Source organism: Pseudorasbora parva, chromosome 11, assembly GCF_024679245.1.
Source record: "Pseudorasbora parva isolate DD20220531a chromosome 11, ASM2467924v1, whole genome shotgun sequence".
Taxonomy (NCBI): Eukaryota; Metazoa; Chordata; class Actinopteri; order Cypriniformes; family Gobionidae; genus Pseudorasbora; species Pseudorasbora parva.
In genome coordinates this window covers 8,344,145-8,357,008 of record NC_090182.1, presented here as the reverse complement: position 1 = coordinate 8,357,008, position 12,864 = coordinate 8,344,145, and the positions used below count along the sequence as shown (strand labels likewise).

General features: G+C 40.9%; 4 protein-coding genes across 23 annotated transcripts in view; all 4 read left to right on the top strand.

Annotated features, from left to right (window-relative positions):
- Nucleotides 1–12,864, top strand: part of LOC137092613 (protocadherin gamma-A11-like) — a 199,688-nt gene that overhangs the window by 139,462 nt on the left and 47,362 nt on the right. The gene's annotated exons all lie outside the window — the stretch shown is intronic.
- LOC137092860 (uncharacterized) lies at nt 510–6,548 on the top strand. The gene is made up of 3 exons (XM_067457373.1): nt 510–3,355; nt 3,872–3,882; nt 4,089–6,548. Exons 1-3 carry the CDS (start codon nt 916–918, stop codon nt 6,546–6,548), a joined length of 4,911 nt encoding a protein of 1,636 aa, XP_067313474.1. The 5' UTR covers nt 510–915.
- LOC137092859 (protocadherin gamma-A11-like) lies at nt 7,167–9,620 on the top strand. The gene has a single exon (XM_067457372.1). The coding sequence runs from the start codon at nt 7,167–7,169 to the stop codon at nt 9,618–9,620; it is 2,454 nt and encodes an 817-aa protein (XP_067313473.1).
- LOC137092614 (protocadherin gamma-A11-like) lies at nt 10,205–12,708 on the top strand. The gene has a single exon (XM_067456943.1). The coding sequence runs from the start codon at nt 10,231–10,233 to the stop codon at nt 12,691–12,693; it is 2,463 nt and encodes an 820-aa protein (XP_067313044.1). The 5' UTR covers nt 10,205–10,230; the 3' UTR covers nt 12,694–12,708.

The following is a 12,864-nucleotide window of genomic DNA, read 5'->3' as shown; positions in this document are numbered from 1 at the left end:
TATCCCTAACAGTAAACGCTGTTATTACTTTTCTTTTTTCTGAAAACTGATACCCATATTTATGAATACATTAACATATGTTTTATTATTATTATTATTATTATTATTATTATTATTATTATTATTATTATTATTATTATTATTATTATTATTATTATTATTATTATTCAACGGTTTCCAGTGGATAGAGGATGAGCTATCAGAGTTCTGGATGGCGCTTTCGTTTCGCTATCCAAGGTGCTGAATCGATGTCATTTGTCTACAGTCAATCTCGTCTCAAAGCAGGTGTGCGGTGAGATATCAAAGACTATTATAAATTATATGTTGACATCTGGTAATATATAATGTGTACTGTATTGCTGAATTCGTTTAGTTTGTGTTTAATACTAGGTAATTTTGCCCGTTTGATTAAATACAGGGCTCTTTAATCACCTTCTCAAACTTATATACTTTGGGATTACTGGATATTTTTCGCTACAATGCAATATTTTGGCTAATTAATATTTTCGTTATTTATTATTATTTTCGTTATTTTACACAGGCAAACTTCAGGTTTGAATTTTGTGTTCATATATTTTATTCTTACTGTATATACTGTATATGTTGAGTGTATGCTTTTTTATATAATTTAGATGCATTTTGCAGTAACTCATAATGGTCTCAGAGTGCCGCTGTTTGTAAGGGGGATACGTCTGAGAGCGCATTATTCCAGCACAACCTCCCTCTCTAAATGCACGTATATAAGAAGAAAGAGACTGAGGCGTGTGCACAACGCAAACGGGCATAACACGGAGGACACCGTCGCGGATATGAACAGTCAGCTATGGATTTATATTTAGACGTTGTCTCAGAAATTCTTCACTAGTATTGGACTTATTCTACTCTCGACCTGAACACTTTCAGACTCTGATTTGGATGCACCGTGACTTCGTTTATTTGGTCTTGAGCAAAATGTCGGACAGAACAATGGCGCGGCAAGTACTGCTGTTTATTTGGTTTCTCTCTCTCAGTTCAGCTCTCGGGCAGGTCAGTTACTCCATTCCTGAAGAAATGGCGAAAGGCTCTTTAGTCGGGAACATAGCGCAGGATTTGGGTTTAGATTTAAAGAGGCTGAAATCGGGTAAAGCGCGCATTTATACAGGAGACAGCGCTGAATACATCGAGCTGAATAAAGAAAGAGGAGTCCTCCTTATCAAAGAGAGAATAGACCGAGAGGCGCTGTGCGGACAGACAACGCCTTGCGCGCTGCATTTACAGATTATACTGGATAATCCTATGGAACTGTTTAGGGTAACTGTTGAAATTACAGATATAAATGACAATTCTCCCATTTTTAAAAGAGATGAGAGACGTTTTGAGATAAGCGAATCAGCAGTGGTAGGATCAAAATTCATGCTGGAGAAAGCAATAGATGCAGACATTGGCGCTAATGACCTACAGAGTTATTTTCTGCAACCTACTGATCATTTTATTTTAAAAACTCATGGTCAGAGTGATGGGAGTAAAAAGGTTGAAATGATTCTTCAAAAGCCTTTAGACCGAGAAAAACAAGAAAATATGTCTCTCATATTAACCGCAGTAGATGGAGGAGAACCACCTAAATCAGGGACGGTTCAGATTCATATTACAGTGCTTGATGTTAACGACAATGCTCCAGTTTTTACTAAGCCTGTTTATAGGGCGATTATTACAGAAAATTCACAGAGCGGCACGCCACTCATCACTGTTAGCGCTTCTGATTCAGATAAAGGGACAAATGGAGAAGTCAGTTATTTAATTGCAAACAGTGACGGCGTATCTGATATTTTTCATATAGATGAAAATGGATTGGTGACCTTGGTCGGAAAAATTGACTTTGAAACATTTAAGCATTACCAAATTGATATAGAAGCAGTAGATAGGGGTGGACTTTCTGATTCTAGTAAAATAATTGTCGATGTGATTGATGTAAATGATAACGCGCCAGTCATCACGGTAATGTCCAAATCTAATGCGATACCGGAGGACTCGGCACAGAGTACTGTTATTGCCATCATCAGTGTTAATGATCCAGATTCTGACAGTAACGGACAGGTTCAGTGCAGTGTAAATGAAAACATTCCGTTTACAATCAAATCAACTTCCAATGGATTTTATAGTGTTGTGTCTGATAATGATTTAGACCGAGAGCGAGAGTCTGAGTATAACATCAGTGTGACGTGCTCTGATGAGGGCGTGCCCTCTCTCTCCAGCAGCGTCACTCTCTCCTTACAGATATCAGATGTGAATGATAACGCGCCCGTCTTTGAGAAGAGCTCATATGAGGCCTCTGTTCAAGAAAACAACACACCGGGTCTTTCCATATTCACAGTCAGAGCCAGAGACGCAGATTTTAACCAGAATGCCCGTGTGTCTTACATACTGGAGGACTCGTCGGTTAACGGAGTGCCCGTGTCCTCGTTAGTGTCCGTTAGTGCTGATAGTGGAGTTATACATGCAGTGCGATCTTTCGATTACGAGCAGATCAAAGATTTCCAGTTCCGCGTAAAAGCGCAGGACGGAGGCTCTCCTCCTCTCAGCAGCAACGCGAGCGTGAAAATAATCATTCAGGATCAGAATGACAACGCGCCTCAGGTTCTGTATCCGGTCCAGTCAGGCGCTTCTGTGGTGGCTGAAATAGTGCCTCGTTCGGCAGATGTGGGTTATCTGGTGACTAAAGTGGTGGCTGTTGATGTGGACTCTGGTCAGAATGCCTGGCTCTCATATAAACTGCAGAAAGCCACAGACAGGGCGCTGTTTGAAGTGGGCTTACAGAATGGAGAAATAAGAACTGTTCGTCAAGTGACAGATAAAGATGCTGTCAAACAAAGACTCACTGTTGTAGTGGAGGACAACGGGCAGCCCTCTCGATCAGCTACAGTCAATGTTAACGTGGCGGTGGCGGACAGCTTCCCTGAAGTGCTCTCGGAGTTCACTGACTTTACGCACGACAAGGAATACAACGACAACCTGACTTTCTATCTGGTCTTGGCCTTGGCTGTGGTTTCGTTTCTCTTTATCGTGTCGATCATCGCCATACTGTCAGTCAAATGCTACAGATGGAGACGCGAGCGGATGTTTTATAAATCTGGAGCGAATCTTCCAGTTATTCCGTATTATCCGCCTCTTTACGCAGACGTAGGCGGCACAGGAACTTTACAGCACGTGTACAATTATGAGGTTTGCAGAACCACTGACTCCAGAAAGAGTGATCTGAAATATGTCAGACCTTGCAGTGAGAGCATCATTAGTCTGGACACCAGTGGGACACAGACACTCACGCATGCGCAGAGAGAGAGACTGAATAATGACGGTTCTTTTGATCAGGTGAGCTCGAGTGAATGGCTCTGAATATTATTTTCTGTTTTCTATTTAAATGTTATTTTTATTTTTCTAACTTCCTCATTTTTATGAATGTGCACTGTATTTTTATTTTTATTTTTTCTTCCAATTATTAGTTAAACTCTGGCAGCTGTAGTTGAAATTTACTTCACTTGACATATCGGTGACTACATTTTTCACACTTTTGTCTTTACTTTTCAATATTTAATAATATATGTCTTTTAAAAATATATTTGTCCATATTACACTCATTCAAGTATGAGAGGTTTTTATTTCGCGCATGGGTGAGTCGTAATGAAGTGTTCCTGCATTATTTAAAGGCTATTTTAGATTTTCTATTTTGCTTTTGACCATTTTAATTTCATCATATTTTAGGTGTTCGTTTCAAATATTTTTTATTTATATTTCAGCTGTGTAACGCAGAATATATACAACAAGATCGCAGTTGATATAGTTTTTGTATTTGTCTTCAACAGTATTTTTCTGTGTAATATTTCTCTGATGCACTAAGTGCCGCTGTTGGTCAGTATGTTCGGGATTTAAACACTCGTTTTTAGATCCTCCTCCACTTTCTGACATCACATTCTGCAGAATATCTCTCTCATTCAGACGGTCTTTTTTTAACACTGAACATCGAGACATTCACTGCCCAGTGTTTTCGGGTGAACTTTGATATATTTCAAACTTTCTGAATCGTTTCTTCTTTGTCTTTTCTTCTGATGGAATAGAAGATGCGGATGATGTCGGTTCTTTGTTGTTTTGACGCATCTTCGACGCGGATTTCTTCATGGCTAATGCAGCCTCTCGTGCTCTGCGTCTTTGTCATGGCCGTCGCGCGCGGGCAGGTCCGTTATTCTATTCCAGAGGAGATGACAAAGGGCTCGCTGGTGGGAAATATCGTTCAGGATCTCGGTTTGGATGTTAAGAGGCTGAAATCTGGTCGAGCGCGGATCTTTACGGAGGACAGTCGTGAGTACATCGGTCTGAATGTGGATAAAGGGACGCTGGTAGTGAAAGAGAGGATAGATAGAGAGGAGCTGTGCGCGCAAGTGTCTCCCTGCTCCTTACATTTTCAGATCATTCTAGAAAACCCCATGGAGCTGCATAGAATTGATGTAGAAATATTAGATATCAACGATCATGCGCCTTCTTTCATGAACAAAGAGATTACATTTCAAATAAGTGAATCTGCTTTATCTGGAGCTCGATATTCAATCGATAGCGCTAATGATCCTGATGTAGGTCTAAATTCTCTTCAGACATATAAATTAAACACAAATGACCATTTTGTGCTGAAAACATTGTCTCACACTGATGGTACTAAATATGTGGAAATGATCTTGCAGACACCATTAGATAGAGAAAAACAGGAGGAGCATAATCTGATTTTGACGGCGTTTGATGGCGGAACCCCCCAAAAAACCGGTACAGTAAAAATAAATATCAATGTCTTGGATGCAAATGACAACGCGCCTGTTTTTAATCAATCTGTATATACAGCACTTGTCGCTGAAAATGCGCAAAAGGGTTCATTAGTCTTAAAGGTTAGTGCAACTGACGCAGATCAAGGAACAAATAAGCATGTGTCCTATTCATTTTCTCAAGTCAACACCTTGAATATTTTCAGTATTGACCCAGCTAATGGTGATGTTATTGTTGTTGCCCCTCTAGACTTTGAAAAATCCAAGAAATACGAACTGAATGTGGTGGCAACAGACAATGGGGGTTTAACAGATACTGCTAAAGTGATGGTGGAAATTACAGATGTTAATGATAATGCCCCTGTAATTAATGTAATATCGTTCTCAAACCCTTTATCAGAAAACTCAGCTCCCGAGACTGTGATAGCGATGCTGAATGTCAAAGATTTGGATTCGGGGAAAAATGGACAGGTGAGATGCTTAATTAATCCTACTTTACCATTTCGAATCAGACAATCATCCTCAAATTTCTATAGTTTAATAACTGATCAGCCTTTAGACCGTGAAGAAATATCAGAGTATAATATCACAATAACTGCTATTGATGAGGGCTCTCCATCTTTCTCTACTAATAAAACACTGACACTGAAAATCTCTGATGTCAATGACAACGCCCCTGTGTTTCAGCGTCAGTCATACACCGCTTATGTGATGGAAAATAATTCCCCAGGAGTCTCTGTTTTATCTGTTAAAGCGCATGACAAAGACTCCGGCAATAACGCGCGCGTTTCATATTTTCTAGAGGATATTCTTGTGAATGGCGTCTCTGCCTCCACCTATATTTCAGTGAATGCAGAGAGCGGAGAGATCCTTGCTGTCCGTTCTTTTGATTATGAGCAAACGAAAGAATTTAACATTCGCGTAAAAGCGCAGGACGGAGGCTCTCCTCCTCTCAGCAGCAACGCGAGCGTGAAAATAATCATTCAGGACCAGAATGACAACGCGCCTCAGGTTCTGTATCCGGTCCAGTCAGGCGCTTCTGTGGTGGCTGAAATAGTGCCTCGTTCGGCAGATGTGGGTTATCTGGTGACTAAAGTGGTGGCTGTTGATGTGGACTCTGGTCAGAATGCCTGGCTCTCATATAAACTGCAGAAAGCCACAGACAGGGCGCTGTTTGAAGTGGGCTTACAGAATGGAGAAATAAGAACTGTTCGTCAAGTGACAGATAAAGATGCTGTCAAACAAAGACTCACTGTTGTAGTGGAGGACAACGGGCAGCCCTCTCGATCAGCTACAGTCAATGTTAACGTGGCGGTGGCGGACAGCTTCCCTGAAGTGCTCTCGGAGTTCACTGACTTTACGCACGACAAGGAATACAACGACAACCTGACTTTCTATCTGGTCTTGGCCTTGGCTGTGGTTTCGTTTCTCTTTATCGTGTCGATCATCGCCATACTGTCAGTCAAATGCTACAGATGGAGACGCGAGCGGATGTTTTATAAATCTGGAGCGAATCTTCCAGTTATTCCGTATTATCCGCCTCTTTACGCAGACGTAGGCGGCACAGGAACTTTACAGCACGTGTACAATTATGAGGTTTGCAGAACCACTGACTCCAGAAAGAGTGATCTGAAATACGTCAGACCTTGCAGTGAGAGCATCATTAGTCTGGACACCAGTGGGACACAGACACTCACGCATGCGCAGAGAGAGAGACTGAATAATGACCGTTCTTTTGATCAGGTGAGCTCGAGTGAATGGCTCTAAATATGATTTTCTGTTTTCTATTTAAATATTATGTTTATTTTTCTGACTTCCTCATTTGTATTAATTTGCACTCTATTTTTTATTTATATTTGTCCGATAAATAGTTAAACTCTGCCAGCTGTTGTAGAAATGTTCTGCACCTATAATTTCGGTGACTAAATGTTTCACACTTTTTCATCTTAACTTTTCAATATTTAATAGCAAATGTCTTTTAAAAATATGTATTTGTCCAGTGTACACTTATTCAACTATGAGAGTTTTTTTTATTGCCGAGGTTTTATTTATTTTTCAGCAGTTTGATGCAGAATATATACAAGATCGCAGTTCATATAGTTTTTGTATTTGTCTTCAACAGTATTTTTCTGTGTAATATTTCTCTGATGCACTAAGTGCCGCTGTTGGTCAGTATGTTCGGGATTTAAACACTCGTTTTAGATCCTCCTTCACTTTCTGACATCACATTCTGCAGAATATCTCTCTCATTCAGACGGTCTCTTTTTAACACTGAACATCGACACATTCACTGCCCAGTGTTTTCGGGTGAAGTTTGATATATTTCACCAATTCTCGATCGTTTCTTCTTTGTCTTTTCCTCTGATGGAATAGAAGATGTGGATGATGTCGGTTCTTTGTTGTTTTGACTCATCTTCGACGCGGATTTCTTCATGGCTAATGCAGCCTCTCGTGCTCTGCGTCTTTGTCATAGCCGTCGCGCGCGGGCAGGTCCGTTATTCTATTCCAGAGGAGATGACAAAGGGCTCGCTGGTGGGAAATATCGTTCAGGATCTCGGTTTGGATGTTAAGAGGCTGAAATCTGGACGAGCGCGGATCTTTACGGAGGACAGTCGTGAGTACATCGGTCTGAATGTGGATAAAGGGACGCTGGTAGTGAAAGAGAAGATAGATAGAGAGGAGCTGTGCGCGCAAGTGTCTCCCTGCTCCTTACATTTTCAGATCATTCTCGAAAACCCCATGGAGCTGCATAGAATTGATGTGGAAATATTAGATATCAATGATCATGCTCCTTCTTTCATGAACAAAGAGATTACCTTTCAAATGAGTGAACTTGCTTTATCTGGTGCTCGATATTCAATCGATAGCGCTAATGATCCTGATGTAGGTCTAAATTCTCTTCAGACATATAAATTAACTCCATCCGATCATTTCACAGTTAAAATACCTGCTCATCTCGACGAAACAAAGTATGTAGAGATCATTTTGCAAAAAACATTAGATAGAGAAACGGCAGAGGAACATAAATTGATCTTAACTGCATTCGATGGCGGAAACCCTCAAAAAACGGGCACTATCAAGATAAATGTAATTGTTTTAGATGCAAATGACAATGCGCCTGTTTTTAGCCAGTCAGTCTATAGAGCTTCAATTCCAGAGAATTTTCCTAAAGGATCCACTGTGTTACAGGTTAGTGCAACTGATGGAGACATGGGATCTAATGGAGAGGTTACGTATTCTTTCTCCAAGAGCAGTGAACGTTTATCTAACCTTTTCCAAATTGTTTCAAGTACAGGGGAAATTACAGTTAATGGTCTATTAGATTTCGAGAAATCAAAGAAATATGAATTATCCGTGGAAGCAACAGACAAAGGAGGATTACGAGATACCTGCAAAGTGCATATTGAAATTACTGATATAAATGACAATGCTCCTATAATAAGTGTAATTTCATTTTCAAACCCAGTGCCGGAGAATTCAGCATCAGAGACTGTAATAGCAATGCTGAATGTTAAAGATTTAGATTCGGGTAAGAACGGAATAGTTAAGTGCTTCATTCCTCACAATTTACCGTTTAAAATAAAGTCATCAACACCAAATTTCTACAGTTTAGTAACTGATGAGCTTTTGGATCGGGAGATGATATCAGAGTATAATATTACAATAACTGCTACTGATGAGGGCTCTCCATCTTTCTCTACTAATAAAACACTGACACTGAAAATCTCTGATGTCAATGACAACGCCCCTGTGTTTCAGCGTCAGTCATACACCGCTTATGTGATGGAAAATAATTCCCCCGGAGTCTCTGTTTTATCTGTTAAAGCGCATGACAAAGACTCCGGCAATAACGCGCGCGTTTCATATTTTCTAGAGGATATTCTTGTGAATGGCGTCTCTGCCTCCACCTACATTTCAGTGAATGCAGAGAGCGGAGAGATCCTTGCTGTTCGTTCTTTTGATTATGAGCAAACGAAAGAATTTAACATTCGCGTAAAAGCGCAGGACGGAGGCTCTCCTCCTCTCAGCAGCAACGCGAGCGTGAAAATAATCATTCAGGACCAGAATGACAACGCGCCTCAGGTTCTGTATCCGGTCCAGTCAGGCGCTTCTGTGGTGGCTGAAATAGTGCCTCGTTCGGCAGATGTGGGTTATCTGGTGACTAAAGTGGTGGCTGTTGATGTGGACTCTGGTCAGAATGCCTGGCTCTCATATAAACTGCAGAAAGCCACAGACAGGGCGCTGTTTGAAGTGGGCTTACAGAATGGAGAAATAAGAACTGTTCGTCAAGTCACAGATAAAGATGCTGTCAAACAAAGACTCACTGTTGTAGTGGAGGACAACGGGCAGCCCTCTCGATCAGCTACAGTCAATGTTAACGTGGCGGTGGCGGACAGCTTCCCTGAAGTGCTCTCGGAGTTCACTGACTTTACGCACGACAAGGAATACAACGACAACTTGACTTTCTATCTGGTCTTGGCCTTGGCTGTGGTTTCGTTTCTCTTTATCGTGTCGATCATCGCCATACTGTCAGTCAAATGCTACAGATGGAGACGCGAGCGGATGTTTTATAAATCTGGAGCGAATCTTCCAGTTATTCCGTATTATCCGCCTCTTTACGCAGACGTAGGCGGCACAGGAACTTTACAGCACGTGTACAATTATGAGGTTTGCAGAACCACTGACTCCAGAAAGAGTGATCTGAAATACGTCAGACCTTGCAGTGAGAGCATCATTAGTCTGGACACCAGTGGGACACAGACACTCACGCATGCGCAGAGAGAGAGACTGAATAATGACGGTTCTTTTGATCAGGTGAGCTCGAGTGAATGGCTCTGAATATTATTTTCTGTTTTCTATTTAAATGTGATTTTTATTTTTCTGACTTCCTCATTTGTATTAATTTGCACTCTATTTTTTATTTATATTTGTCCGATAAATAGTTAAACTCTGCCAGCTGTTGTAGAAATGTTCTGCACCTATAATTTCGGTGACTAAATGTTTCACACTTTTTCATCTTAACATTTCAATGTTTAATAGCAAATGTCTTTTAAAAATATGTATTTGTCCAGTGTACACTTATTCAACTATAAGAGGTTTTTATTGCCGAGGTTTTGTTTATATTTCAGCAGTTTGATGCAGAATATATACAACAAGATCGCAGTTGATATAGTTTTTGTATTTGTCTTCAACAGTATTTTTCTGTGTAATATTTCTCTGATGCACTAAGTGCCGCTGTTGGTCAGTATGTTCGGGATTTAAACACTCGTTTTAGATCCTCCTCCACTTTCTGACATCACATTCTGCAGAATATCTCTCTCATTCAGACGGTCTCTTTTTAACACTGAACATCGAGACATTCGCTGCCCAGTGTTTTCGGGTGAAGTTTGATATATTTCACCCATTCTCGATCGTTTCTTTTTTGTCTTTTCTTCTGGTGGAATAGAAGATGTGGATGATGTCGGTTCTTTGTTGTTTTGACTCATCTTCGACGCGGATTTCTTCATGGCTAATGCAGCCTCTCGTGCTCTGCGTCTTTGTCATGGCCGTCGCGCGCGGGCAGGTCCGTTATTCTATTCCAGAGGAGATGACAAAGGGCTCGCTGGTGGGAAATATCGTTCAGGATCTCGGTTTGGATGTTAAGAGGCTGAAATCTGGTCGAGCGCGGATCTTTACGGAGGACAGTCGTGAGTACATCGGTCTGAATGTGGATAAAGGGACGCTGGTAGTGAAAGAGAGGATAGATAGAGAGGAGCTGTGCGCGCAAGTGTCTCCCTGCTCCTTACATTTTCAGATCATTCTAGAAAACCCCATGGAGCTGCATAGAATTGATGTAGAAATATTAGATATCAACGATCATGCTCCTGTTTTTAAGAAAAATGAGATTACCTTTCAAATGAGTGAATCTGCTTTATCTGGTGCTCGATATTCAATCGATAGCGCTAATGATCCTGATGTAGGTCTAAATTCTCTTCAGACATATAAATTAACTCCATCCGATCATTTCACAGTTAAAATACCTGCTCATCTCGACGAAACAAAGTACATAGAGATTATTTTGCAAAAAACATTAGATAGAGAAACGGCAGAGGAACATAAATTGATCTTAACTGCATTCGATGGCGGAAACCCTCAAAAAACGGGCACTATCAAGATTAATGTAATTGTTTTAGATGCAAATGACAATGCGCCTGTTTTTAGCCAGTCAGTCTATAGAGCTTCAATTCCAGAGAATTTTCCTAAAGGATCCACTGTGTTACAGGTTAGTGCAACTGATGGAGACATGGGATCTAATGGAGAGGTTACGTATTCTTTTTCTCAAAGCAGTGAAAGCTCTTCTGGCCGTTTTAACATTAATCCCAGTTCTGGAAATATTACAGTTAATGGTCCTTTAGATTTCGAGAAATCCAAAAAATATGAATTATCTGTGGAAGCAACAGACAAAGGAGGATTACGAGATACCAGCAAAGTGCATATTGAAATTACTGATATAAATGACAATGCTCCTATAATAAGTGTAATTTCATTTTCAAACCCAGTGCCGGAGAATTCAGCATCAGAGACTGTAATAGCAATGCTGAATGTAAAAGATTTAGATTCGGGTAAGAACGGAATAGTTAAATGCTTCATTACTCACAATTTACCGTTTAAAATAAAGTCATCAACACCAAATTTCTACAGTTTAGTAACTGATGAGCTTTTGGATCGGGAGATGATATCAGAGTATAATATTACAATAACTGCTATTGATGAGGGCTCTCCATCTTTCTCTACTAATAAAACACTGACACTGAAAATCTCTGATGTCAATGACAACGCCCCTGTGTTTCAGCGTCAGTCATACACCGCTTATGTGATGGAAAATAATTCCCCCGGAGTCTCTGTTTTATCTGTTAAAGCGCACGACAAAGACTCCGGCAATAACGCGCGCGTTTCATATTTTCTAGAGGATATTCTTGTGAATGGCGTCTCCGCCTCCACCTATATTTCAGTGAATGCAGAGAGCGGAGAGATCCTTGCTGTTCGTTCTTTTGATTATGAGCAAACGAAAGAATTTAACATTCGCGTAAAAGCGCAGGACGGAGGCTCTCCTCCTCTCAGCAGCAACGCGAGCGTGAAAATAATCATTCAGGACCAGAATGACAACGCGCCTCAGGTTCTGTATCCGGTCCAGTCAGGCGCTTCTGTGGTGGCTGAAATAGTGCCTCGTTCGGCAGATGTGGGTTATCTGGTGACTAAAGTGGTGGCTGTTGATGTGGACTCTGGTCAGAATGCCTGGCTCTCATATAAACTGCAGAAAGCCACAGACAGGGCGCTGTTTGAAGTGGGCTTACAGAATGGAGAAATAAGAACTGTTCGTCAAGTCACAGATAAAGATGCTGTCAAACAAAGACTCACTGTTGTAGTGGAGGACAACGGGCAGCCCTCTCGATCAGCTACAGTCAATGTTAACGTGGCGGTGGCGGACAGCTTCCCTGAAGTGCTCTCGGAGTTCACTGACTTTACGCACGACAAGGAATACAACGACAACCTGACTTTCTATCTGGTCTTGGCCTTGGCTGTGGTTTCGTTTCTCTTTATCGTGTCGATCATCGCCATACTGTCAGTCAAATGCTACAGATGGAGACGCGAGCGGATGTTTTATAAATCTGGAGCGAATCTTCCAGTTATTCCGTATTATCCGCCTCTTTACGCAGACGTAGGCGGCACAGGAACTTTACAGCACGTGTACAATTATGAGGTTTGCAGAACCACTGACTCCAGAAAGAGTGATCTGAAATACGTCAGACCTTGCAGTGAGAGCATCATTAGTCTGGACACCAGTGGGACACAGACACTCACGCATGCGCAGAGAGAGAGACTGAATAATGACGGTTCTTTTGATCAGGTGAGCTCGAGTGAATGGCTCTAAATATGATTTTCTGTTTTCTATTTAAATATTTTTTTTCTGACTTCCTCATTTTTACTAATATGCACTCTATTTATTTATTTATTTATTTATATTTGTCCGATTAATAGTTAAACTCTGCCAGCTGTAGTTGAAATTTACTGCACCTATAATTTCGGTGACTAAATGTTTCAC